Source organism: Pholis gunnellus (genome assembly GCF_910591455.1).
Source record: "Pholis gunnellus genome assembly, chromosome: 11".
NCBI lineage: Eukaryota > Metazoa > Chordata > Actinopteri > Perciformes > Pholidae > Pholis > Pholis gunnellus.
The window spans coordinates 14027662-14054955 of NC_136538.1; the positions used below are offsets into that span (position 1 = coordinate 14027662).

General features: G+C 44.6%; 1 protein-coding gene across 3 annotated transcripts; it reads right to left on the reverse strand.

The window, feature by feature from the left end:
• Window positions 1-1126: 1126 nt before the first annotated feature.
• Window positions 1127-27174, reverse strand: tp53bp2a (tumor protein p53 binding protein, 2a). 3 transcript variants are annotated; one of them, XM_079169072.1, is made up of 21 exons: window positions 27115-27174; window positions 26656-26811; window positions 17319-17466; window positions 16197-16310; window positions 14926-14996; window positions 14113-14217; window positions 12765-12939; window positions 12381-12562; window positions 12084-12248; window positions 11796-11834; window positions 10253-10300; window positions 9196-9379; window positions 7197-7319; window positions 6903-7024; window positions 6320-6731; window positions 4323-5158; window positions 3448-3585; window positions 3164-3297; window positions 2808-2974; window positions 2429-2628; window positions 1127-2324 (listed from the first exon to the last, which is right to left on the reverse strand). In XM_079169072.1, the coding sequence occupies exons 2-21, from the start codon at window positions 26680-26682 to the stop codon at window positions 2283-2285; spliced, it is 3432 nt and encodes a 1143-aa protein (XP_079025198.1). In that variant the 5' UTR covers window positions 26683-26811; window positions 27115-27174; the 3' UTR covers window positions 1127-2282. The 3 variants fall into 3 exon arrangements, with proteins under 3 accessions (XP_079025198.1, XP_079025199.1, XP_079025200.1); XM_079169073.1 differs by lacking the exon at window positions 11796-11834; XM_079169074.1 differs by lacking the exons at window positions 10253-10300; window positions 11796-11834.
• Between the last annotated feature and the right edge of the window lie 120 nt (window positions 27175-27294).

Below are 27294 nucleotides of genomic sequence, written 5' to 3' on the forward strand. Positions count from 1 at the left end.
GTTTAGTAATTTTGTAAATATGTAGTGTTGAGACGGTGAAATGGAAATGGGAACTTTATTTAATGGGTTAAATGTCTTGCCTGCTTTTTCATCAAGGGCTGAAAACAATCTCCAGTGTTAATAACGCGAGTTCATGCTGGCTTTGACGGACGCATGATTAATGCAATAAGGTCTCTTGTCCGTCTCCATAATGAACACGGCAAATGACACACTCAGGCCTACCAACATGCACAAATACCCAGCAAATAATTCATCGCTCAGTATTTTTTGTTCATACTGATGTCTTGAGGAGTCCAAAATAAACGGGTCCAGCACTTTCACACATTGTGTACCGTATGTACAGATATGTTCAAATATCATTTTTTTCCCTTTGAAATCAACACCTTTACTAACAAGATGTTCATGATGTAATCTGATATCAGAAATAAATACATACTATATTATACCAGTAGTGCAATACATTAGATAATAAAACGGTGATTAGTGGGGACCTAACACAAAGGCACGGACTCGCTTCATCTCTTACTATTTTCTTGTCTACTTTCAGACTTTGGAAAATATGTTGATCTAAATGTACCCTGAACTTGTATCTCTTCTTGAGCACTGATAGGTAGGCAGATAAACCAGCTGTGGAAATACAGATGTGGGAGCTTAAGATGCAGAACCGCTAGTAGCGATGTTGCCACAAAAAAGCTACAATGTCAGTAGCGGTTTGCTTTTCTTTCTTTTAGTTACAGTGTCATGGATCCATTCAACACTGCGATCACTAACAACTTACAGGCTCATTTATCTAATAACTATTCCTTCCGTAAACACAATTACACGAACAGGGAGCTCAGAGCGGCCTCCATCACAGTGGCACTAAAAAAAAAAAATCACTTATGCAAGACATGTATATTTTATAACCTGCTCCCACAACTCAGACTCTTCTTCCATGTCTGGATTGGTGCTCTGGGAGGTGAACAGTCCTCATCGGTCCAGCAGAGGGCAGCAACGACAGCGTAACAAAACAACAATATGCATTGAGAGCAACATATTTCTACTCACCTTTATCACAACGATGAGAAAACTGGAATCCGGTCTGTATTTGTAGTCATACAAGCAGACTTAAAAAAAAAAACTTAGTACAAAGTATTTTATTGTAAATGTTTCAAATACTACAGTACATTTGTGGTTATAGTACTGACAAAAGGGCTAAAGAAAAAAGTAACAAAAATAAATACATCTGCATTGACAGATAAGTGATGGGTAATGTGAAGTCATATTGTATAAATTCCATCTTTTTTATTTGACTTGGGAAATTGTCTCTGACTTTAGGATGTAGCATCATCTTCGCTTACTGATTATTACAAAGGTTTCTGGTATTACGCTTGCCTTCTTACAATATTATATCGTCATGAAATGGCTGTAATAAAATATTATTTTTCATACTGCACGACATCGCCTTCCTGGTCAAAGGGTTTCTAAAGAGCTTAAAAGTTCATTTTCATAAGAATATAATTCCTACAGTAACTTTTCACTAGTTTTTTTTATGACAGAAATACATGTATACACAGTATCTATGGCATCTCAACCACAATGTATGAAAGCAGACTGGCTTTCTGGGTTTCATAGACCACAGAACAAACAGCAATAGATCAATCAAAAGCTTCATCGCCGGTTCTTTCCACCGATCATCTCATTTTGTTTTTGTTTAGTCAGAACAGTGACGGTCACAACTGAAACGTTACACCTCCAGTGCCGTTATGAAGAGGCACAGTCACTCAACAGTGACGGTGAAATACAGGCGCCCCAAAGATTGTCACGGTAAAGGAGCATTTTTAAAAGCATCTTCATCATCATCATCCACTTGTTCGCCTCATGCACTGTAGAGCCCCACGTAGTTTTAAAAGACTATTCAAAAGTGTAAAAATGTCTCGCAATAAGAATACCGCCTGTTCCATTTATATCCCAACATTTGTGTTTCTGTCCGTTAAGAAATAGTTTCAGACACTAATTACATAAACAGTGGAATAAAAGGGGAAACAATGTCAATAGCGTCTTAAGTACACAGTACACAGTGTGACCTGGAAAAATAAGTGAGGGAGAATCCCTCGGTCGTAGATACAGAAAAAAAGTGCCAGAAAGAGTTCATATTTGATCCTTCATATTGTTTGGTCTGTCTCCGTCTCTTCATTATAGCAGTGTCCTTCTCTTCCCCAGTCTGTTAAAGCCTGTGTGAGTGTGTGTGTGCGTGCGTTAAGTGTTTTGGAGAGTTCTGGCACACTGGAATGCGTAGCGTATTAGGCCAAGGTTCTCTGTCTTGGCTTTATTCTGGGATAGAGCTGTTAAGAGACAACAAGAAGACAACAATGTCAACAATGCACATTTGTTCATGACATAATAAACACGCTTGTCTTCGTTCCAGTTTCAGGGACTCGTGACTCACCCCGAGGAGGTTGCGGGGAATGTACCCCTCGGTGTCAGCCATGTGCGCCCACCACCATTCTATCTCGTCCTCGTCCTCCCTTCGGACGATGGTCATGCAGTCTCCCTCGCGGAACATCAGCTCATCAGGGTTTTCGCCACTGTAGTCCCACAGACCGTAGACCACTCCCCTGTTCATGATGCCCATCTTCTCTTGCACACCTTAGGGTACACGGATTTAAAATAACAGAAGAAAAATGAGCACAAAAAGACTTAAGTGTAGTGAGTTTTTCACAGAAACGTAAGACACAGGACAGAATTAAAATGAAATTAGTATAAGGAACAAAGCATGCGTAACAAAAAACAAAGAAATAAAAAATAATAACATCGCTTTTACTGACCGTAGAGGAACTGGGAGCACTGGGTGTAGCCCTCCTCCATCTCTTCACATTTATCAGCTGCCGTTTGCATGTCACTGTAAGTCATAGCAAACACTGCTGCACCAGACTCCACCAGGAACTTGCACACTTGCACATTGTTACAGGATGCAGCACAGTGAAGAGGCGTCCTGTGTTAGAGGGTGGGTGGAAAAGGAGGTAAGGACAGAGGATACGAGAGTGGGAGATAAGAAACACCAACCACTAGGAGTAGTTCTGCTGTTAACCAGCTCATACTGCTAGATTATGCTCAAAGTTAAGTTGAAGAAAAAACAACATGTAGACTGTTGATAACCGTTTGGACTGGTCTGAGAACTTACCAGCCGTCACTGTCAGCAGCATTGACATTGACACCAAACTGAACCAGAAACTTGACGATCTCTGTATGTCCGGCACAGACAGCATTGTGTAGGGCAGTGATTCCTTCATCGTTGGGCAGACTGGGATCTTCCACCTGTGAGGAATTACAATGAGTTAAAAGAGTTTCATTTTAGCACCAGCAAAAGCTGACTAACAAAGCAGAAAAATATGTTAAAAAAAACGTATTTTTGATGTGATTTTAAACATTATAACCGTTATATTATAATATATAAATGTTTCTTACTTCATAGATGATTCTCTGGACCAGGTCAAATTCTCCCTCCAGAGAAGAGTCCAGCAGCAGAGCCAGTGGGTTGAACTTCACTCTCATGCTGTGCTCAATGCGTTCAGAGCCGAGCTTGCGCAAGTTGGTCCTCTTTCCCTAAAGACACAATCATAACGGTCTATCACACACACGATCTCAAACAGCCGTTACAAACACAGAGACATGTAAACTCTCAGACGTGAGAGTCTCATCCTGAAGTGTGTCCTGCTGAAGTGCAAGCGTCCACTCTCTGCTGGGTTCAATCTGGACTGAGAGCAGAGGAGGGACTTGTTTTCCGGCTCTAAATGCATTTCTAATCCAGTTTATCCAGAAGCAAATTCGTTCCTCTAAAACCACGATTATGCAACCAAATGGGTCTTAAATGGAGGTGACAAAAGGAGCGAACCAGGGGGGGGGGAAATGGGTCATAATGGTTATTTCTCATTGGTTTGCCCTTTTGGGGTAAAACCTGCCACCTCACCATAAATCCACTTAATGAGTTTCACTAGGAGATTAACAGCAAGAACATGTAAACTGGTGTTTGCTTTCAACGCACAATCGGGGAGAGTAGGGTGGGTATCCGCTTAGCGTAAGCAGAATAAGGCCCGTTTTTCTCCAGAAACAATAGCAGTACTTGATAGGGATTATTACATTATATAACATCAGACCAGGTCACTGCTGTTAATTAGCAGGTCATTAAAAACTAGAATGTGTACGAACTGTAACTCATGACCTGTCGCTGTGGTACTAACAAACAAACACGTGAGGGGATTTAAACACACACACGTAGCACTAAAGCACACACAAGGATAATCTATACTGTAGACTCTGGGCATCATAATTGTGATTCATACCGGTGGCAGCGTGACCTGGCCAGTGACCTCAGGCGCCTTCATGTTGAAGGTGTCCTCTCCCAAGCTGTCCTGCTCTGCTCCACTGGGGTATGGGGGTGGTGGGTACGGGGGGAACTCCTCCAGGAAGCCGTCTGGAGGCGGAGGAGGCAGGTTGGCCATTGCATCCTCCAAGCCAGCTATGGGTGGAGGTGGGAAAAGAGCGTCATCCGGCCTGGGGGCCGGGTGGGATGGGGGAGGAGGGGGGATAATGTCCTCGCTCTGGTGCATGGCTGAAGGTGGTTTGGGCTGTTCAGCGGGGCCTGGAACGGGGACTTTAGCACCTGGGGTGTGAGATGGGAGCTGTCCTCCCTCCAGAGTCTGTCCCGTCTCCGATGGGTGGTTCTCTGCACCACTCGGATGGCTCGGACCATGTGGCCTCGCTGACCCCTCCGCCGCCTTCTCTGGCGTAGTCGGTGTGGTCACAGTCTCCATGGCTGCCAGCGTGGTCTTCTGATAGAGGAGTTTCTGAATGTTGGGCCCCGCAGGACCCTCTGGTTCAGTGATGGAGCTGCGTTTCTTCAAGGGCCTCGGGGCATTGTAGAGCTTCTTCCTCAGGGCTTCCAGGTCACCATCGCTCTGATGCCTGTAGGGATTTGAAATGAAGGGAAGCAGCTTGGTGGGGCTGAGGGGCCGGGGGGTGCGTTCCGTTTCTGTTTGGGGAACCTCAGACGGGCTGGGACCCACGTTGTTGGGTCCACTGTGGTCAACGTCCGATTCTAGGCCGGGGGAGCGCCGGTCCGTGTAAGGGTTCTCTGGGTGTGGGGAGCCTCCACCGGGGATCACTGGTTTACCATACACTACAAACAAAGACAGGAAACAAACGTCATGACGGCCATGTCTACAGAGATACCAACAATACCACACTGATGACGTAGGGACGGACCCTTTACTCTCATGATATCAAAATGAAAGTCATCATGCTAATTCATGGTTTCATACCGTACTTTAACCCTGCCACCTGACTTACCAAGCCTGTGAGACTAGCGTCAGGTCAGCAAAGCGCTGCACTAGAGATGCAGTAATAAACACCGTTACGATGGATCCGATAAAGATATTGTTTCCACCAATACACTACTTGTCTTTTGTATCAGTTTTTAAACCGGTAGCCTAATGACATTTTTGTATGAAATATAAATCATTGCTTATAGAGAGCATTGGTTAACAATGTTCACCTGATGCGAATATCAGTTTTTAGATGCACTTGATGTACTTTTCTGGTCATTTTACTTTGAACTTATGCTTTGAGACACACCTACATAATCAGTTTTTATATATTAAATACCATGTCAGTTTAAATTACTGTGTAATGGCTTACTTAATTATACTGGACCTATATACTCATATTGAACCTGTGCTATCTATTCAGACTTTAGACTCTCTACTTTCTCTTTTCCATCCACGGCTTCCATTGCATCTCTGTCAGGAGGGCGTCTTATGTGACTTTGCAAAATACTATTTTATTCATTTTACAGAGCTAGCGTGGATTACATGAAAATCCTCAGTATTTGTGATCCATGGTATTTCCACTATTGCTGTCAGAAGCTGCAGGTTCGGTTGCCTGTGATTGCGTTTGTAGAGTGAAGATCTAACAGATGGCTCAGCCTCTCTAGCTGCTCCTCTGGTCTGTGGCGTGTGAATATTTTCTTCCAGGCAGCAGGGTAGATTTACCGTAAGGTGAATATATCTCAAGTGACACGAGACAGTACTTTTAACCCTTGTTTACGTCATACCTAGTCAGTCTTCAGATATCATTTGTATTCCACTCAAAGGGATACTGTGTACAGGATCTATACTCTTACTAGAGATGACTCACAGTGGATTTATGTCTAATTCAAGGTGTGACCTTGAATTAGACATAATGTAATCTAAATACACTTTGTAAAGAAGAATCACCCCATTCATCTGTGTCACCTCAACTATTCAAGTGCTAAAAAAAAGTTACAACTGGATGTTCTTACCACTGACAAATCCGTTGGTGCGGCCCTGAGACCTGATGAGCGCGCCCTGCACACCAGGCTGACTGAAGGGCTTCCCTGCGCCCGGCTGCTGGGTGTACATGGAGTAAATGGAGCTGGCCGCTAAGGTCTGGGGCTTACTCATGCTGGCGTCTTTGGAGGAGGGCAGCTCTGGGGTGAAGGGCCGTACGGTGGCTGCAGGTGGAGTGTCCTGCTTGGGGGGCAGGGGGAGTGTCTGGCTCTGTGAGGGTGGGAGAGGGTTGCGGCCCTGTGCCGCTTGGGGCTGCTGGCTGTGGGGCTTGGTTTTGGGGAAGGTGCCTGTGTTGAGACCTGGTTTGCCGTAGGGCACGACACCGGGGCCTTTTGGTTTGGTGGGAACAGGAGGAGGCACCTTGACCGGAGCTTTGGGAGCAGACTACAGAGAGAGAGAGAGAGAGAGAGAGAGAGAGAGAGAGAGAGAGAGAGAGAGAGAGAGAGAGAGAGAGAGAGAGAGAGAGAGAGAGAGATGTATTAATGTTGGTAATTACTAAATTAGATTTTTTTTTTACTGTGAGGATGTAAAGACAATGTTTCCATTCCCCCTCACCTGAGCGTCCCTGACCAGGTCATCGCTGCTCTGGTTTTTGCGGAGGGAGGTGGCGGGAACCTCCGTTGACTCAAACATGGAAAATGGACGCACCTTCCTGTCCCTCTTCTGTTCCGTCTCATCTATGCAAAAACCACAAGTAGAGGCAGCAATCAGTTTCGTCTCATGTTCAGACACAGTGGGACTAGAACAGAAGAACTCTAGAAGTCCCTTTGGGAGCTGTCGTTCTGTCACATTACTGTAGTTTCCGTTCCAGTAAGGATTTGTAGTGCCGTATGCGTGTATGTCTCTTACCTTGTTCTGTGTTAGAGTTGGAGTGAGAGGTCATTCGTGGCAGTGTTGAAGCTGGACCATGACCGTTGGTGTTGGATTCTGGACCCGAAGAGCCCCAGTCTGCCAGCTTGGATGGCTGAAGGCCTGTGGGACCGGCAAGAGAGGCAAGAGAGAAGAAAGCAAAAATTAAAATAGGGAGAGTTAGTATGAAATACCATATTTTTTACATAAGAATAAGACAAAACAAATTACCAGTACACAGATTGGAACCTAGCTTCAGCCATTATTATCCAGGTAAACAGAGACTTCAATCAAATCAAGGATTTATTTTTTTAAGCATTTGGCCTTTCTTGTTACTCATCATTTGTTGTTTTGGTTGACTGACTGTATGTTAGCAGACATCCACAGTCAGATGAGCCACAAAAGCACAGGGCTCTTGCAACTAACAAGATTAGCATCACATCAAAAGATGGTAAAACAAGATGATTTTCATCACAGTGCCTGCAGACTGTAGCTAAATGCTCCCTCTCAAGAGGTGTTGTACACCAACAAACTCACACTCACACACACACATTTTGAAAACAAGACCAGATCGGGTTGGTCAGAATCCGCACAGAATGTCAGTTCAACTGAAGGTTATGTATTTGTTCCAACTGACCCATTTAGAGGAAAAAGCTCAACAAACACGCTTTAACAAACGGCAGCAAAACAAGGAAACGGGACCAAAGATCCAGCTAGGAAATGATGAGAATAGCTCATCTTTTTCAGTGAGAATCACTCGTGAAGAATAAACACAAAGCCACAAACAGTGAGTACCTTTTCTCTTAGCCCGCAGCTCTTTCAGAGGCGTAAGCAAGAACATGGCTTCTGAGGAAGATGCATTCAAAAGACAAGAAAAACAAAAGTAGCCTTAAAACTCCAAATCCTCCTTTGCTCTAGACAGCTGTTGGCTGGGCCCAGGCAGGGGCCCCCCTGAGGGGCCACGCAGAGACCAGCACAACCCCCAGGAGCCTGCCTGATGCTATGCACAACGTCCCCGCTACAGAAGAACCGGGGAATGGGTGCACACTACGAGCAGATTCCTCTGTATCTCCGCACATCCCCACCTCTCTTCTACCCGTACTGCAAATCAACTCAGCATGCAGAAATAATTGCGTGCAACATCATGACAGACTGGGGGAAACCTGTTACTTCTACTTCCTGCATGTCGAATGCTTTAAAATAGGAAAACATGAACTGATGAGGAAGTGAGAGGGGGAATAAGGGAGGGGGGGGGTCTTTTCTTTTCTAATTCTTGTGTTGGATCATTCATTTTTAATAACATAAAGCACACTGCTGGCCCACTATCCACTGGGGGACTGATTTAGGTCTAAGAGAGCGAGACCAGATGGCACAAACAACATCTGTAAGTGGGATATGTTGCTCTGGTCCGTCATTGGTTTTGGCAGACTTCAGTTCCACTCCATTACACAGCACACATGCTACGGTGCTGGTGGAACAACAGCTTACTTTGTACCATTTCTCAAACTTGATTTTAAAAAGAAGAGGCATAAAGAGACACACAATGGTTCACTCACTGCAAAACATATCAAAGAGTTATTTCGAAAATGTAAGGAGACCGGAAGTTCAGGCTCAGCAATACTGGGTCACAACACACCATCCAGGAGGTAACTAGATACCTTCTGAGCTCAGACTGACATCACAACCAGCTGCTGTCCCAGACTCCTCTGCTCCTGCTGGAGGCAGGACAGTCTCTCAAGTAAATTAAGTCACATTTCAATTAAAAACAAAACAACAAATAACATACCAAATTCCATGATGACACTCACAAAGACACACCGGGAACAATAGTTAAAAGAATCTCTCCTTTCAAGTTTGTGATCTGAAAATTGCTGCTGCTGAGGGAGCGCTAAATTTAGTTGAAGAAAGAAGTGACAAAGTGAAGGATCGCCAAGTCAGAGATCCGAGTCGTGGCCCCTAAAAGGAAAAGAGGGTGAAAGGCTGCAGACGATGTGCTCACCTGTGCCGGCCTTGCTCTGCGGGTCGTGGGCCGGAAGGGTGGCGGTGCCGTCGGGGTAGACCGGTTTTACGAGCAGGTCGTGCCTCACTGGGCCCCTGGGCATGGTGGACGACTGGATGTACGGGCCAACCGCCGCCACGCGAGACGGACCCGACTGCTGCCCGGCTGGACCCTCAGAGGGAACCTGCACAGAGAAAGGATCAGAGGAGCCTGTTAGAGCGGCTAAAGGTCAGCGAGAGCAATGTTAAGCATCTTGTATTACGGCAGACCGCAGAAAGAGAGAACACACTATTTAGACACTGTGACCAAAACTTTATCCAATGTTTGTTTTATTAATGATACAAAGAAACAGTTGAGATTGAGATATTCATGACTAAATGCTATGAAGGTTGAACGATGGTGAGACAACTTGGCATTCTTCGATTCTTGCCACTAGAGAAGACAATATAAACTTTGGCCTGAGGGTCGCGCCAGAGCGCACCGTGTTGTTACTCAAACCGAAAGGATTGATTCTGCTTAGCGTGGAAGTGTTTAAAGATCTGTAAGGCAGTTACTTGTTACTGAATAACCATATTGCTTCAAGAAAATGCATGGATTACTGTTGCTGGTGTAGAACGAGTGAGCTTACCCAGATTTATTCATTATTCATGTTATTAGCATGCTGCTTTTCATAAAACGTGTTGCAATTGAAAAACACACAAGGACGTTACAGCAGCTAAGAGAGGAGAGGGCTCTCCATATTGGACGGGTGATGTAAAATCCTCACTGACGGTACAACCTCTTACATCCTGCAGCTTAATTTGAGACTTTGAAGTTAGAGGACAGTAACTGTGTCACAGATATAACATCCCACAGAAGAAAACTAAATGCCTGTAAACCCGGGTTAAGCTTTCTAAAACAACTCCTTGACAAAAACGCATCCTACAGCGAACGTCATTACGACAAGCTGTCTCTTTAAAACAAGATGAACATGGCTCACGTTGCCCAAAAAGAACTAGATGGAATCTGATGTGCCAAGTCATGCTGAAGAGACCAGCTCCAATTCTAGTGTAGTTACCTGAAGATGAGTGTCTTTTGAAGCCCTCTCTTTACCGGGATAGCCATTCTTGAAAAAAAAGAACAAACATGCAACAGCAGTTCAAATTACCGAATAATTCCCCTTTTTTCTAATCTAACATGAGCATTTTCCAACTGTCTCCTGAACTGTGTCACTCTAAGCTGGTGCAGGATGGCCTCTATGTGGCAGCGCTCCGACTACCTCTCTTCAGTCAGTGTTGTGTGATGTCAGCCGGACGCTTGCGGTTTGGTTGGAGGAGAGAGAGCAGCTTGGATGGAGTGTGTCTTTGTGCGAATGTGAAAAAGGCCCAGTCATTATGATTCCAGGCAGGCTTGTGGGTAAATCACCTCCTCACTAGGGCCTATTCAGGCCTTCATCTCTAAACCACACACACACACACACACACCTTTCTCTCTTCTGTTCCTACTTTACTATGGATGTCGAAGGGACATCAAAAGAGAAGTTGGGCTTCTTTAAAGTTGGAATCAGTGGTGCAAGTTGCTACTTTATCTAAAAGGCTTCCAGCAGAGCTTCAGAAGGATTTGTTAAATAAACTTTACAACATTTATTATTTACGTTCTAACTTATAGGTCACTTAGGATCTTGTACACTGTATTTGGCAAAGGAGGTAAAAACACAGAGAAAAGAATCTGAATATCATTGAATACAAACAGCTTTGTGATTTGCACTACAAAGTTATGAATCAGCATTATAAAATTAAAATCAATCTTTGAGGTTAATTGGTTGAAGGTTAATTTGGTTGAGAGAAAGAAAGTCGACCCCATCAGGAGTACATATTTAGGGTTAATTACATACATAATTAAAGGAATTACTGCATAGAGGACAAAGTAAAGTGACTTGTGTTAATAAGAGGGTAAAACATAAAATCATCCATCATCCAATCAGAATGATTATGTTTTCTTTTTGGCCACCCTTACACCTTCGCTATCCCTAGACAAGCATCCTCAAGCAGTAAATATGTTAATTATTCTTTCACACAAGTCTGTTGACTCTACTTTACAGTCCCAAGGCAACTTGTGTTCAAAACAATTCCTGGAAAGTGGAGAGGGGAGCGGAGGAGACAGCAGGCAGCGAGCTCTGAGCCAAAGCTTGAACACCAATTACAGCTAGTGCAAAGACCCTGCTATGTATTTAATATCAAATGTGTTTTGAAAAGCCAATGTTTTCTTATTAAGATGGTTCTTGCTGTTACTAAACTGATTATTTGCCTTTTCCTGTGTCCGTGGAGCCAAATAAGATAGCATCTCCCCTGACATTCCTGCCTGCGCTCATTACTCCGCTCTCTCATCTTCAGAAGTTGTTTCCGCCAAATGGGACCAAAAACAGAGCCGAGTGAAGAAGTTGAGAGCGTAAACTCGGATGCAACTCTGTGGCATGATCAACCCTACGATCAATCCCCACCAGCCATCTCAGATAGAGAGAGATCAAAGAATGGAAAGAGGCGGACAGGAGCGGACTCCTTCGACAGAGAGAGGGGGTGGGGGGGTCACTTGGGTTTTCCCCCACAGAGGAGATAGCTTACGTTGACATGGGCGAGCTCTGAATGCCAGGGCATCTGAGGCTTCCGGATGTAAAGAGAGATACAAACATCCTTTATTATCTGGCCACGAGGGGGAGCGCTCACAAAAAACATTTCAGTCACTTTTTTTCCATATATGAATAATAGTGGCGTGACAAATTGTGAGAAAGACAGAATAACACTCAAAGCTAACTGAACATTCACAAAACACTGAGATGACACATGGGGGGGGGGTTCTGTATTAGGTTCTGAGAATGTTTATTTATGCTGTTGTGGCGTAATAATACTTACAGGCAAGTTCTCTTTCTGCTGCAGCGCCGCCTTCTTCTTCCACAGCCGATCTCGCAGCTCACTGATCCGTTTGTCCATCGCGGCCACCTCCAGGTTGCGTTTGTTCAGGCCCTCTCTCTGATGCTGCAACTTAGAGTTCTGATCCTGGTTGAGCTTATTCCTCAGCTGGACGGGGACGATGAGGACAAAGACGAGACATACGTTCAGCGTTTGTGCTCATTTAAATCAAATACCGTCTTTGGAGCTCAATTTTGTTCTGGTGTTGAATTTAATTGAGTCTGTATTATTTCTGCACACCTGTAGCTCCTTGTAGAGACGGTCTAGTTCAGCCACAGAGCTCTGGTTGTCGTGGAAGTTGTCCATTTTGCCATTTTTGAGCAACTCCAGCTGACGGCCAAGCTCCTCCACCTTGGAAGCAGCCATCACTAGTTCTCTCTGCTTCTGCTGGAACAAGTTGTTCATCTGCTCGATCTCTTCCACTGGAGACGGAGAGGCATGAAGGCGAGAGGAAGGTGGAGAGAGAAGGCGTGTGAAGATGATGGAGGCAGGGAAGTGTGAGAAACAATATCACCAAGACAGAAAGTCAAAAGGAGTGTCTTAATATATTAAAATCAAATCTTCCATGCTTCTAAATCCCGAGCAGGCACCCATTCATAAAATCCATTAAGTCCATTAGCTTACCCAGTTTGCCGTTGCTGAGGCGTTTCTGCTCCACTTGGCCCTTGAGGGCCCGGACCTTCTTGAGCCGAGTTTCCTGGTTCTCGATGTTCTCTCGGAGGCGCTGCAGCTTTTCCTGCTCAGAGGCCTGCTGCTGCTGCCGCTGCTCCTGCTGCTTCAAGTAGCGCAGCCGTTGCTCCTGGAAAGACAGAAGAGCGGAGCATGGAGCAAAGGTCGGAAACATAATAAATCAGACACATCCCTCATAACTTTCATTTATGAGGAATCCACGGCCGAGTGTCCTCAGGCAAAGCACTGAACTACACACTTCGATGTGAGGGGCTAGCAGCTGTAAGAACACGACTCCCCCTGTAGCTCCTGAAGGGCTGTTAGGAATGCATTTTATGACAACATGCTTGGTTAAACAAGAGTAAAGAAAACATTCGGTCGAGCTAAACATTGTTAAACATTCAAAACCAATAGTCACGACTTGAACTCTGACACACTGTGCTGAACACCTGTCCTTGCTCTCCCAAACAGGTTCTGAGAAAGCACACAGTTTCTGTCGGGGACTGTAGCGGATGATGTGTGCCGATGGTAATGCCTGTTTGTTTACTTATAAGAGGGACTCGTGAGTGTTCACGACTGCCTGGAGCTACATTCCTTGGCTTGCTAAATCATTCGCAGGCAAAAGTTGATTGGATCAGAACACTTAAGGGTTAATGACACAGGTTGCAACTGGCAGAACTTATTTAAGCATGTGTATAGAAACAAAATAGAATAACACAAGTTGTTTTTTCTTAATAGAGTGGATTTGTCTGGATCAGCAGAACAGAAACATTTTTAGGTGCCTCAGCAAGAAGGAAGAAAAATGGTCAGCCAAGTATTTCACGATACCGTGTCCTGTTTTCTGTCAAATTTATTTCCCACAGTCACCAAAAAATCCTGAGCAAAATGAGAAACAAGTCCTAGACAAGGAAAAAATAGATCTTCAAATATGAGAGGAGTGCTGCACAGTGAGAATCAAAGGCAGGCAGCTGTCTCAGGCGTCTCAAATTATAAACACTACACCTGCAGCCATCCACAACTCATCTGACCCGTCTATCACAACCACCACGTGCACTCTGTCGGAGCATTCTAGTTTCCCCTAAGTGCACTAGACTTGTTTCAGTGCCTTTGTTTTGTGTACCATCTCCCCACTTTATCCCAATTACCCCCTCTTTAATCTAGCTCCATTCTTTTTGTCTCCCCCCTCTCCCCCCTCTGGCTTTTACTTTCATCTCCACCATTTAAATCTCTCCATCCCCTGAATCCACCCGTCTCTCTACCAGTCCCCACCTCCCCTTTCATCCTGCGCTCCGTCCTAACTCACCTTGGAGGAGAGGAGCTGTTGTTGACTTTCTATTTGTTGCTGCTGCCTGGCAGCCATCTCCTGTAGTTCGGCCAGCGTCATGTCCATCCGGGGTGTTGTTGCCACCTGAGGTTGATAGAGGGACAATAGACACATCTTGTGTTGTAATACACACTCTGTTGACAGTCGTTCAAGGTCTAGTACAAGGAAGCAAGTGTAGCATTGAAGAAAAGCAAAGGCAGCAGCAGACAATCACATGTGGCTTCATAAGTGGAGCAATCCCTTTGCAGTCCCACAAAAAAAAGACATTTTGGATTTCAGGATTCATTGAACATGTTCGATGTTGTGATGCACTGATTCATTTCTCATTTGCATTTATACACCGCAGGGTGTTTTTGAATTGAATTAATTAGTACCCTTTAGAAAATAATCACGTTGGCTGCTTGTCCAGTACAAAGAAAGAAAACAAACCAGGTCACAGAATTTATGTTAATAATCAAATCTGTGACCCACATGACGGGAATAAAAATGAAAATGAAATGGTCTTGGTGAAGATGCATCGAAACATCTTCGACTTGCGATTAGTAAAGGAAGATACGACTGCAATGTTATTGCAATGATGAGTAAAAAGTCTTTGTAAATGAGTCCCAACGTGTTTGTTCTCCTTCTTAAACTTAAGAATAAAATAAAATGTGTGCTAAAGTACGGATAAGGTGTTGTCAGTGGGTCAGATGAAATATTGTGTGAGAATAAATCACAGTTCTTCTCTCAACAATGGGACAATCCTGCTGAAAGTATTTTGAATTGTCGAAAAAACAAGACCCACAAACTCACCCCGTTCTCCATTCTTCTGTCTGGGGGACCCTTCACTCCATTCCTCTTCTGCTCGGAGCCTCTTGGCCCACCTGAGTAACACAAAAGAAGACTCAATCAGACATCACAATCTACTGTCGGTCTTCATCTAAGGCGACGGCCTCATCACTGTCTCTAACAAACATGGGTACACGCACTGTACGGCTTTCTCTGGACTTGCTGCAGAAGAGATTGCGGATCAGTAGACGGCTAGTGCTGAACGATCCTAGCTCCTCTGGGAAACAACTGGGATCAGTGTTCTTTGTGACTTGCAGTAATCTCGGGATTTAACCCAATACATAATCGTCTGGTGGTGGGTCCCAAAACTGTGTGTGTGTAAGTGCTTGTCTGTGTATATAAATGCACTTATATCCCACAATGCTACGGGCATTTGGCGGCTGAGAGGAGGGGTCTGGCAATCCAGATCTCATCCTTAAAGCCATGGCCCATGACCAAAGCCCTTTAGCGTGCATAATGGTTTTAGATGACCTTTGACATACAGAATGCATGTTAAATACATGCACTGGTTAGTGTTAGTGCTAAGGCTCAATAAGTGTCATTGAGTGTGAAGGTATTTAGCTCGCTCACTTTAGCGGATAATACATTTAGTCCTCTGACCCAGTGAAAAAGAAAACACCGGCATAACAGGAAGTGTGAACTTTTAACTGAATCTGAGTACAGTTGAGTACAGTACAATACTATGTCCATAAATAATATTAACACCACATTAACCCATCCTCTGTGTTACGCACACTGAGCAGAGCTAAGCTAACAGTGTGGGAAAACAAGAGCGAGCTACGATAACAGGAAGGGAAAGCAGCCATCTAATCCCTGGGCCAGACTCAAGCTGTGAGGGGTAAAAGGGCTTAGTTACGCAACTGGGAGCTGAGAGGATAGCGCACGACCAAAATACTACAGTTTTCTGTGTTCCTAAGAAAACTGAAAAGTAACAGGCTTATGACGCTGTGACGGGGTCACCCCGGCCTCCAACAGTACGGCTAAATGAGGCTTGTTCAAGATTTGAGGCCTGCTAATATAAAACCCTTCTCCAGGATAAAGATTAAGGCTTTCATGAATCCTTAACGCCAGAGTGGATGTACGTTCAGAGGCTGCAGGCATCTCTGGAGTTTACTACGTTGGTGTCAAATGTCTTTTCTCTGGGGAATGCCTTCGTCCAAATCATGACTCGTATGTGAGAGACCGTAGAAACCCTCGCTTCTAACCTGTATGTGTGTTGGAGATGGGACTCTTACCCGATTCCCTGCCAGGGGCTCGATTGTGACGCAGGAAGAAGCGCACCTCTGCCCGGTGTTGTCCCCATCGCTGGAGCACATCCAGCATCCTCTCCCCATCACCTACAGCTCGCTCTGCAGACAAAACACACAAATATGTCAGCGAGATAGAAGCACACCCATAAACTCAACATTGAAAAGGTTTACCTTCATTTGGCACGGTTAAAAACGTGCGACTATACCAATCAGGTCAGGTGTGCGTGTGCTTTGTAGAATCCTGCTGCCTGACACTGCTGGTCTACACTCAGAGGAGATTCATTTCTGCATCTAGTTGATCTTTGTGAGTGACGACCTCGAGGAAAAACAACTGCGATGTGTTGTCAGTTATTGTGTCTGGTACTGAGCCAAAAGGGCTCATCGTGCATTCCTCAGACATCATCTTCAACCTGCTGAAGACCATTTCATCACACAAATGGACCGACACATTACAGTCGAGCAGAGGTCAATGAAACGGATGCATCATAAACGGCACGACTGCAAAACAAAGTCAGAAGACTGGTGAGATATTCGGTTTATTAATAGCTCTACATCTAAATGTGATGCTAAATGTCAGCAGTGGTCTGTAAAGAAACGGCAGCAAAATGAGACAATCTTTTCAGACTACTTGAGGAAGTACTCAAACACAATAATTGCCACTTTCTTCAGTCTTATGGCAGCATCACCATGGAAACAGCTACGAAGCTTGGCTCCTTGAGTTTTGATTGTGACTCTCAGAGACGGAGGAAAGAGGGGAAGCATGAGATCTCCCCCCTCCTCCTTCCATCTGAGAGATGTGGGAGATGTCTGGCTGCTTGTGTTTGTTACGGGGATTATGGGCTCTGCTTCATTTGCATTGTGGACCCAAAAGAGAGATAAGCCCTTCAAAAAGAAATTACTGAGCAGTTGACCACACAGCTAATCTCCATATATGGTCTACTTCAGAAAAAGCAATTTCCCTCTAATTAAAAGGAAGAAGACAAACAAGTGTCTGCACACTGACTCCAGTCTCTTGGGATACATCCAGAATATTCCACGACCAAAATAGCATGTGACTGAAAATCCCATGTTCTTCATTGTGGGAAGATGGGTGAGGACTGGACTCACCAGATCCACGCCACATCTCAGAGAGGTGACAGTCGGCCTCTCCCGGCTCCTTGCACAACTCCACCACGTCCCGGCACAGCGTCTCCGGCGTAACGGGGACCTCAGTAAAATGCTGGTCATTGTTACTGAGGTATACTGTCAGGAACATCTGGGGACGAGAGAGAGAGAAAGAGAGAGAGAGAGAGAGAGAGAGAGGCAGATTAGATGGAGAAGTTAAATAACAACAGAAGACAGAGGAGCATGTGTGTGTGTGTGTGTGTGTGCGCGTGCATGTTTCACTTTGTACTGCTACAGTCTTGACCTTAATATGACAGCATTCAACTTTACATAAAGTAACCAGATATATATATATACACACACACATATACATACATACATACATATAACAGCATCTATTCACAGTCCTCATTCCTCTAATCATCGGAGGCCAGCTCCCAGAATTCCCTTTCACCCCATGTCATCTAAGTGCTAACTAGTGCTGTCACCACTGTGAGATCTCTCTCTATACACACACACACACACACACACACACCCCCCCCCCCCCCCCCGTCAAGCACTCTCAAGGGACGACCACTGAGGATTCTTGAGTTGTCCGTGTGTGACTGACGGATGGTAAAGACCGGTTTAGGACTATCTAAAAAAGAAAGAAGGACTATCTCAATGAAGATGTCACAGCTGAAGAAGTGGGCTGTGAAAGCCTTCAGCTACTGCGGGAAAACAACAACACTGAGCAGAAAATTGAGCCGTCTGACAGCAAGCGTCCCGAAAGCTGGAATTTCTGTCACATTCCAAAATGAAGCTTTAACAGCGTCTGCATTGTTTTCAAAGGGAGTTCTCAAATCAATATTTGTACAGGATATTGTTATTGTTGTTTATCTTTATCGTTATAACAGGCATTGTGTGTATAATTTAATAAAAAGACAGAAGGCCTACGTCAAACTAAAGCCGTCACAATCTATTTACACCTCTGGGTGTGAAACATAATGTTCTGCTTATGCGATCCTAACCTATACAAACACTGACAGTAAACATGTCACATGTAGATGTATGACGCTGTTAGGACTGTGCTGGAATATGATCCCATCTGTAATGTCATCACACGAAAGGAGAGTGAGCGCTTTGATAAGGCCGTAATAAAACCAATATTAGGACATAACTTAGCAGTCTTGGGGCAACGCGCGAATTGAACTTATTGAAATGTTCTGTATTAGCCTAAAAATCAGTAGCCCAAGAACTAGAATAACCTGGAAAGCGTGTGATTGTTTGAATAGTATTGTTTGTGTCCTAAACCTCCAGGTTTGGACTGCCAGGTTTTTTCTATTCTCAGCACTCTGCCGTGAACGGCCGAACCTGCAGGGGGCCATGGGGGGAGATCAGGTCAGCGGGGTCACGAGCACAAAGGGCTCGGGGGGGGCGGAGCAGCTGCAGCCCTGGCGCAGAAACAAAAAGTATTGCTTTGAACTGTGGGGTGCACAGCGCAAAAGCACAACAGCCTTAAGATAAGTGGCTTTATTCCTCTATTCTTCTTCAAATGGAGCTTACCGAGTGAGCGGGCAGGTGACATGTTTCCTCTAAATCTCTTTAGCAACGTACACAACCAGAAAAGGTTTGCTTTTTTTTTTGTTCACGGTGAAGGTGGAAACGAGGGGCAGCGGTCTGACTCAACTGGTTTGCTCCATAGAGATGTAAATGAAAGATCCCCCATCAATAGAGCGAGTCAGCAGTGAGTCATAATCTACAGTACAGACCCCGTATTCCTCACCGGCCATATAAGACCCAACAGGTCCTAGAGATAGACCACCCCGGAGAACAAAGCCAAAACCAAAGACTTCTCCTTTCCTGCTTCTCAGAACAGTTTGACTGTTTGTAGGTACGTCGCTGAGAACTAAACTGTTATCATAATAAATTACATCGGGGGCTATAATCAAAATGGCAACAATCTCATGTAGTCTGTCATTGAGAGATCAGCACAGAGCTGCTGACATCGTCACAACTTTCCTGGCAATGTAGGACATTCAAATGACCCTGTTAATATTTGGAGAGTGAAAGAGAAACAACAGAGAAGGGGGGGGGGGGAGTCCTGGGAGGGATTCCTACTCTAAAAAGCCAATTCTCTTCAGCACTAAAGTTAATGATCCAGGGCCACCGCTACCCAGCTAGCCTCCGTCCAGATGAATTAGCACTTTGCTGCTGACCTTCATCCACCTCATGCACGTGGCCACGGCTTATAGACAGGTATCGCACACCTGTGCAACATTTACCTAATTATTTAAAGTAATCAGGCTAATGTTCATACTGTACATATTTGCATATTCATATGGCTCGGGGTAGATTAAATATATGCAAAATACATAGGATTAAGTAACACATTAATATTCATTTATTTGCATCTCCTATAGCTGTATTCATATTGAAAGATAATGTTCATACACTGTTTATCATAATACACAAAATCTTATCTAACACAGCAGAAAGTCCACTTTGACTTTCTATTATTAGCAGACCAGTGTGTGTAAACAGCAGATATAGAGTTTGTCAATATGAGAAAACAATCTCCCATAAGGCCGTGCTGCAGAGCCTCTGCCACCTTGATTAAAGGGACCGGCCTCAGGTGCCTTAGAAGAGTGCCCCTCATTTTGACTCAGCCAAACAACTTGAGAGTTCATTAAATATTCATGGCTACAACAGCGAGTGAAATTAAAACAGCTCAATAACAACAACACCAGCCTATTTAAAAAAAAAAGACGCACAACTGCTCACCAGAAAGAATCGTGTTCGGTAGCCTTACACAACCAGGAGGGAGCTGAGCGGGACCGATTTGCATTGTATAGGACACATACGTACTTATCACACACTTGCCTTCCGTCTATCAGGTCGGACGACAGAAGCAGCTGCTGAATTGCACTTCCTGCCTACCTGAGACAGGGCAAAGAGACCGCCGTGGGGAAGGAGAGAGGGACGAGCTGCTGCTCACTATCACAACGATATAGATTTCTAATTCCATCACAGCGTCAGATAAGTCACATCTGTCTCCCAGGGTTTGGGACTGGTGTGACAGCTCACAATTATAGCAGCCAGTGCAAAGACATGTGGCCGTTAACGCTGCAGCCCGCACTGTAGATACTGTCAAAGCAGTGCCGCTATAAGGCTGGGTCATTGGGGCTATATCTCTGGGATTAAGTTAATCCGCTATATGAAAATATAGCCTTTCAACAGACTACTGGCTCAGTATTACAATAGGAAGCTTAAAGTCAATAGCCTGCAGATAGAGCTACAGCCACTATGTCTTAAGTGTTCAAGGGAATATGCTTCCAGGTAACCAAGGCCCAGGAGTATGCAGGTGTTCATTCTCATAACCAAGACACTTCAGAGCCTGGTTCATCCATGCAAATAGCTACTGTGGTGACAGGGCTGGAACAAAACAACTACAGTCTTGAGGGTGAATGGCTTTTAGAACATCTGTTCTAATAACACAGATAGGAGTGTGTGTGTGTGTGTGTCAGAGATGAAAGGGTGTAACATCAAACCCTCAGACAAAAGACACTGTAATAAGAACACATCTTAGAGAGCGGGTTGACTGCAGCTGGCCGCATGTACTTGACTGAGAGGTTAAGAAAGAGAGAAGCAAAAACACAAAAGGTATACTGTAACAGTTGTTCTGGGTTATTGCACGGAAACAGGTTTCTTTGTAGACGATTCTGTCCTGTGTGAAATGAAATAAGAAGCAGTCCCTGCGGGGAGGTGCAGGACTATTATGAGATAAACCAGAAAGATATCAGCTACAACGCCTACAGCCCAGAATATGCTGATTTGGCCCTTTACTGTGCAATGTGGATCCCTTCTCCAATTAAAGCCAGAGGGGCCATGAAGCAGATGCCATTGATTGCAGGCCTGAGGGGAACCGGCTTTTCAAGCCTCTCTGGTTGTTTAGACAGAGGACTCAGAAATGACTCCAGTTTAAAAGAGCAACACTGTAGCCGTAGCCAATTACAGGAAGGAATGCTATGCTGGTGTGTGTGTGCGTGTGCGTGTGTGTGTGGCACTCCCACCGAGCCTACTGATAAGGACCGTGTGCACTGCAGCAATAGAGTACAAACATACAGGACAGGTCCAAAGAAAATGAAGTTAGAAGAATGATCTTTTGACGATGTTACTTCCAGCAGTAGCACATCAACCCCCGTGTGTCCCACCTTGACGATGCACTCTCTCCTTGTGAGGGTCAGCTCTACAGCATCGGCCCCTCAAGATCACTGTCCAAATGCAATTGGCTCCATATTGAGTTAAGTGTTAACAAAACTGTCTGCCACTGCAGTTTCCCATTTCCAAGAATAGACAAAACCACGAGGGGATTGTACTGTAATGGAATTACTCGGCAATATCAGGATATACTCATCCCGTTACAGAGGATTCACATCGATACAACTAAACACACACACACACACACACACACACACACACACACACACACACACACACACACACACACACACACACACACACACACACACACACACACACACACACACACACACACACACACACACACACACTGGTGGTTTAACCTGGAACGACAACATTATTTTCCTATGAAATCTCAAACAGAGAACTTCACCCATGCATATCGTACTGTGTCGCTACGGTCCCAGGTAGATTTGATTACAACCTCCTGCTGATGAAAGAGTGATAATTATGAATCAATTATGTTAATTGCTCAGTAGGTAAAACTTTGCTGAAGTGAAGGGCACAGTGTTGTCTTCTATAAATAAACTAAATCCTTTCAGGGTGTTGAATTCACAAGGGAACAACAGTTTACCTGCATAAACCTGCATTATGCTTAATGACTATTGTGCAAAACACAATATCAAGTTTCATATCTATACTCTGTGTACATATCTACATTTTGACTATAGCGCTGCCGTGGAGGAGCACCGTGGACGTAGTCAGATCAAATGAGGCGGAGTGTCAGACGTCTTGATATAACACGCTGGAATTGACGACCAGACAACATGTGATTTAATGCAGAGGAGAGAAAAGGGACAGCCGGGGAGGTGGGTAGAGTGAGGCAGGCTGACAGCAGCAGAAGTTAACAGGGGCTGGACTGTGTCTTTGACCACCTGAGGGGTCTCACTGCTGGGCCTTGTGTCCACACACTTTCAATTACGCGTATTGCTGTGGTAAGCGAATGAGTCTGGTTGAGGGAGTCACCTCTGAATGTGTTTACAGCCGGTCAGTGAGACACTGCAGCAGCACCTCCGTCTTCCCTCTTCTCCCTGCCACCGCTTCTAGAGTTGACTCAGTTCCAGCAGAGCAGTCCTTCAAAAAGGCGAGGCAGCAGAAAACTCTCTCTCTCTCTCTCTCTCTCTCTCTCCCTCACTCACTCTCTCTCTCTTATGCATTATTCCTCTTCATCTCTCGCTCACTTTCTGCATGCTGCATTAGGGGGACGAGGGGGTGAGGGAGAAAAGGTCAGGGGCAACAAACGGGAGGCGGAATCTGAATGCACGGAAGCCTCATTCAGCTGCAGCATTTAGGAGGGAAAGAAAACAAGCAGCTTCTACGACACACTGAAGCTGCAGTGAGCTCTTCGATCAGGGCGACCTCTTCTCTCGGTCTGCACTGCAGTGCTTAGCCTATCACTCTGTGATCTGCACTCTGGCAATAGTCTTCCATTCCAACGTGTGCTTATCTGAGAGATAAGGGAAACAGAGCAGAGGATGTGTCCTTTGTTCCCGGCCTTCTTCAGAGTAACAAGCCATAGCTGGAGGCTATTACAGATCATAAACGTAAATTTAAATTACCCAAACCTCTATATAGTCCGTTATATGATAACTTACTGTACGCAAAACAATCTTTCATCATCACTTATCTCAAGAGGGAAACTAAAAGCAAAGAGTTAGCGATTCAAAAATGTGGCAGACACACTAATTGGCTTCCTAAAAAAAAAAAAAAAAATGCACACTGATGATGCGTTTGTGGTGTTTGAACTGACAGATGAAAAGAGACACTTTGGTGAAGCAGAAGAGAGGAGGAGGCAGAGTACGAAAGCACTTTTTTTTCCAATGCAGGAACTTTTCGAGGAACTTTTTGGGGTTTCAGGAACATTCGCTACTTTTTGAACGGAGGAAAAGGTGTATAACTATCAGAAGAACCTCCATCAGCGCAGCAGTAAATTAGAAATAACTTTGTAACTGCATTGTTCTCTTTTTACATGCAAAAAAGAAACAGCTTTCTGTTCTTGGTTTCATTTTCTATCATCTTCTTTGTTCTTCAAATGTGCAAACCTTTAGTTCCTGGGATTCTCTGGTGAAAAAGGGGCCACAAGTTTCCTAGAAGGCCGATTCCCAGACCACCCTGGGTCCACTTCTGAACCACGGCCCCTCTGTTCCCCACGGCTGGACCAGTGTTTCAACCTCAAACAATGGCGTCACAAGGCCCCCGCTGCTTGAAAAAGGGGGTCTCTCTGGCATTGTACCGCTTTAGTGTGTAATTCAGCTTCTCGCCTGGATTCCTCACAGACGGGAGTCACTCAACAGTTCCACGGTAGGTAAGTCGATACCTGCTCAGGTGACTCTGTGGCGCTTCAGTGTGCATTCCAGAAACTTATGCAACACATTATCAATTGTCTCAGCTAATATTCTTTGTTCTGCCCGGTGAGGATTAAATCTTGTGGACAAAATGTTAGAACCGGCTCCTCAGTGCTATGAAGACACAGATAACCAGGTTGGCAGCAAACTATCAATGCTGCATTTATTTTGCGCCACTCTTTTCGGCTAATTAAGTCATCATACCGAAAACTCTTCTTCAAATAAGAGTCAAAACATTGCCCTTGACAGTCCTTCGCTATCACCAACGAGTCTGCTTATGTAACCTCCGCGTACTCTCCCACAGACCGAACACAAAGCCTTCTCAGGTTTCTGTTGACACACGGGCTTCCAGAACATCATCTCATTTTCCCACCATCACAACATCGCCACAAAGTCGAGCAACGGTGAGATTTGTTGCGGTGGAGCTGAGAAATGGTACAAATGTGTGTGGGGGCACAAGAATGCACAACTAGCAATGTGGCAAAGGCACAAGAAAAGTTCAAGCAACTCGTGTCATGGGAGAGGAATGAAGAAGTAATATGTTTACTGCAACATTTCAAATCTGAAAGCACGCAGAAACTTGATGACAGTTTTTTGGGTTTCTCTTCCTTCATGTTGCCAGAAGAGACAATCGAATATAATTCATCTTGATAAAAATCTTGATGTAATACGAGTTAATACGCCAGAAGAGAATTCAAGCCCAAATGTGGCATTAATACGCGTCTGTGGGACAACGCCTGGTTTAAGTAGAGATAAAAGTAAATCAGGAGTAAATGAGTGATACCTCGCTGTGGTTCAGTAAAGGGTGAGCATCTCTTATCAGGGTGCTGCCACACACACACACGCACACACACACGCACACACACTGTGCTCTACACAACACGCTGCTAAAGAGTTCCTGCAGCTCTTTGTGTTCAGCACACAGTGACCCCTTATTTACCATCCCAGCCGGTAATTACGACACTACATTCTTACTACCCCCGAGCCCCTGGTCTGTATAAAGCAGGGTCATGGGGCTGTGACAATACCTCACATCAGACGGTTCTATATAGAGGCCATTTTGTGTTTATCGGGCAACACCAGCAGCTCTATCTCCTTCAAACACACCGCACATGCAGAATTATTCCCGGGTGACATGATTGGGGTAAAGAGGGTCGTTACCAAAGTCTCAAGAGGCCGATAAAGAAACAGATCTCGCATGAAAACAAGCACAATTTATACATCGGTGTCCACAAGAACGGAACTTGGCGATAACAAATGACCCTGTGGCACCAGACTGAGGTCGTGCACCAGACAAGAGAATCCAAATACGACCGTCTCCGCGGCTAAGATGATTAATTCTCTAATCAAGCTGTTTTACTGGAAGCGGAGACGGGCATCATTAGCGGACCCAGAACCTCCTACGACAGAGGATTACACCGGAGCGTTCATGAGTTGCTACCTTCCTTGTAAATAAAGTGTTCCTGTGTGTTGTACGGGTCCACAATCAACCGCAGAAGCTGAGACAAAAGCAATCATTTAATTAAATAAGTGTTTACATTCGGATAATGACAACATAATTTCTTCCATAAAGTAAACATTCTGGCAACTAGTGCTGAACCGGCATTAGTTATTAGTTTATTAAGCTACAAGACCATCAACAGAATATTATTATTGTTATTATTACAGCTATTTTGACAACAGATTAATCATTAAAGTCAATTACTAAGAAGAAATGCCAAAATACTAATAAATGTGCTTCTATTCTCTGTATTATATAATTGTTACGCGACTCTCTTTATGTTGGTACAACAAAACAAGCAATACAAATATGTTCCCTTGAGCTCCGGGACATTGTGAAGGGCACGTTTCACTACTTTAAGGCATTTAATTGAATCAACGATTAATCAAAAAGAAATTGACACATTAATCATGAAAACACTCGTTGGTTGCAGACGTATCTGCCATGAGAGTCTCAGTTAAATACATTCCAGGCATAATAACTTTAGCTGGGTTAAAGGCTTAGTTACCGATCCAGCCATCACTTCTCTGAACCAGCAAGCAGGCAAAGTGACAACAGACAAGTAAAAGAGTAACTTGTCACTATTTCTATTTGTTGGGAAGCGTATTTCTCTACAGTGAGCACATACAATGTCCGCTGTCCTCTCTACATACATCAACAAAGTGCTGAGAGACTTTCACTGCAGCAAGAGACATGGACCTCTGATGATGATGATGATGGGGGTGATGATGGTGGTGACATGGCAGGAGTCCAGAGCTGAGGTTAGCGTAGTGCCATCCAGACTTGGCAGGACAAGCCTTCTGCTTGTTGTGCATCACACTAACAACACGTACAATAAATGCATCTACAGTAAAAGACTGTTTAGTCAGCTAAATGTCTACTGTCCCAAGACTGGATATAGATACACCATGTACATGTATATACCATATACACAGACCATGGCAATATGACGCAGGGGACTTTGACTGGTTTAGCGTTACATGAAAAATATCCGTCCGTAAAAAAATCATCCCAGAAAGCAAATAAATTACATAGCTTCTCACCAGATGCACCGATCACACGCGCGCACATCTGTCACAGCTGATGAACTTCTCAAAAAGAAACCCGTGCGACCACAGACACAGAGCAGAAACCACGTCAGTTTAAATGTCCAGGTAACTCACAGCGTTGCCGCTATAATGTCTTAAACGGACATGTTCAGCCGTAGGACAACGTTTAAACTTGTAGCCATGTAAATGAAGCATGAACTCACCGGCATCATCTTAGCTTCGGACCGCATCTAGCTCACCAACACGGCATGAATCCACACTGGCAGTTTCGACGAAAGCTGTGGGACCGATCACTTTAATCCAGAGCCTGTAAACCTGCGGTGGGCTCGGCTCTACTTTCTCTCTCCTGGAGTCCCGTCCTGCGTTAAAAACAAAGCACACATCGTCACTTCGTTAATACAACCGACATGTCCAAAGAACTAAATACAATATCTCGTCTCGAGGACCTGTTGCAACAAATAACAATAACACGGCCTTCACGACTAAAGTTTCCGTTGTAGTTGCGCGAGCGTAGCTTAGAACTTTGAAACGGCTCATTGCGAGCGCGAGGCAATGCTAATAAAAAACAAAAACACCTCAAGTTTTGTGAGTAGACTAAAGATAAAACAAATTAAACATCAAAACGAGGATTATTTGCTATTTTTTTAAAAGGTTTTGCTTACCAGAGGTGATCAGCCCGAAACCCTGTTGAGTGACAGCGTTGCTCGATAGCTCGCGGCCTATCCCAGAGTGACGTAGCGAGAGGCAACTCGTTCCAGTTTGGAATTCTAGCTCCGCCCCTTTTGGGAACAGACCACACCCCCAACAGACGGACCTGTCCGGTGTAAAACAACCACTAAACT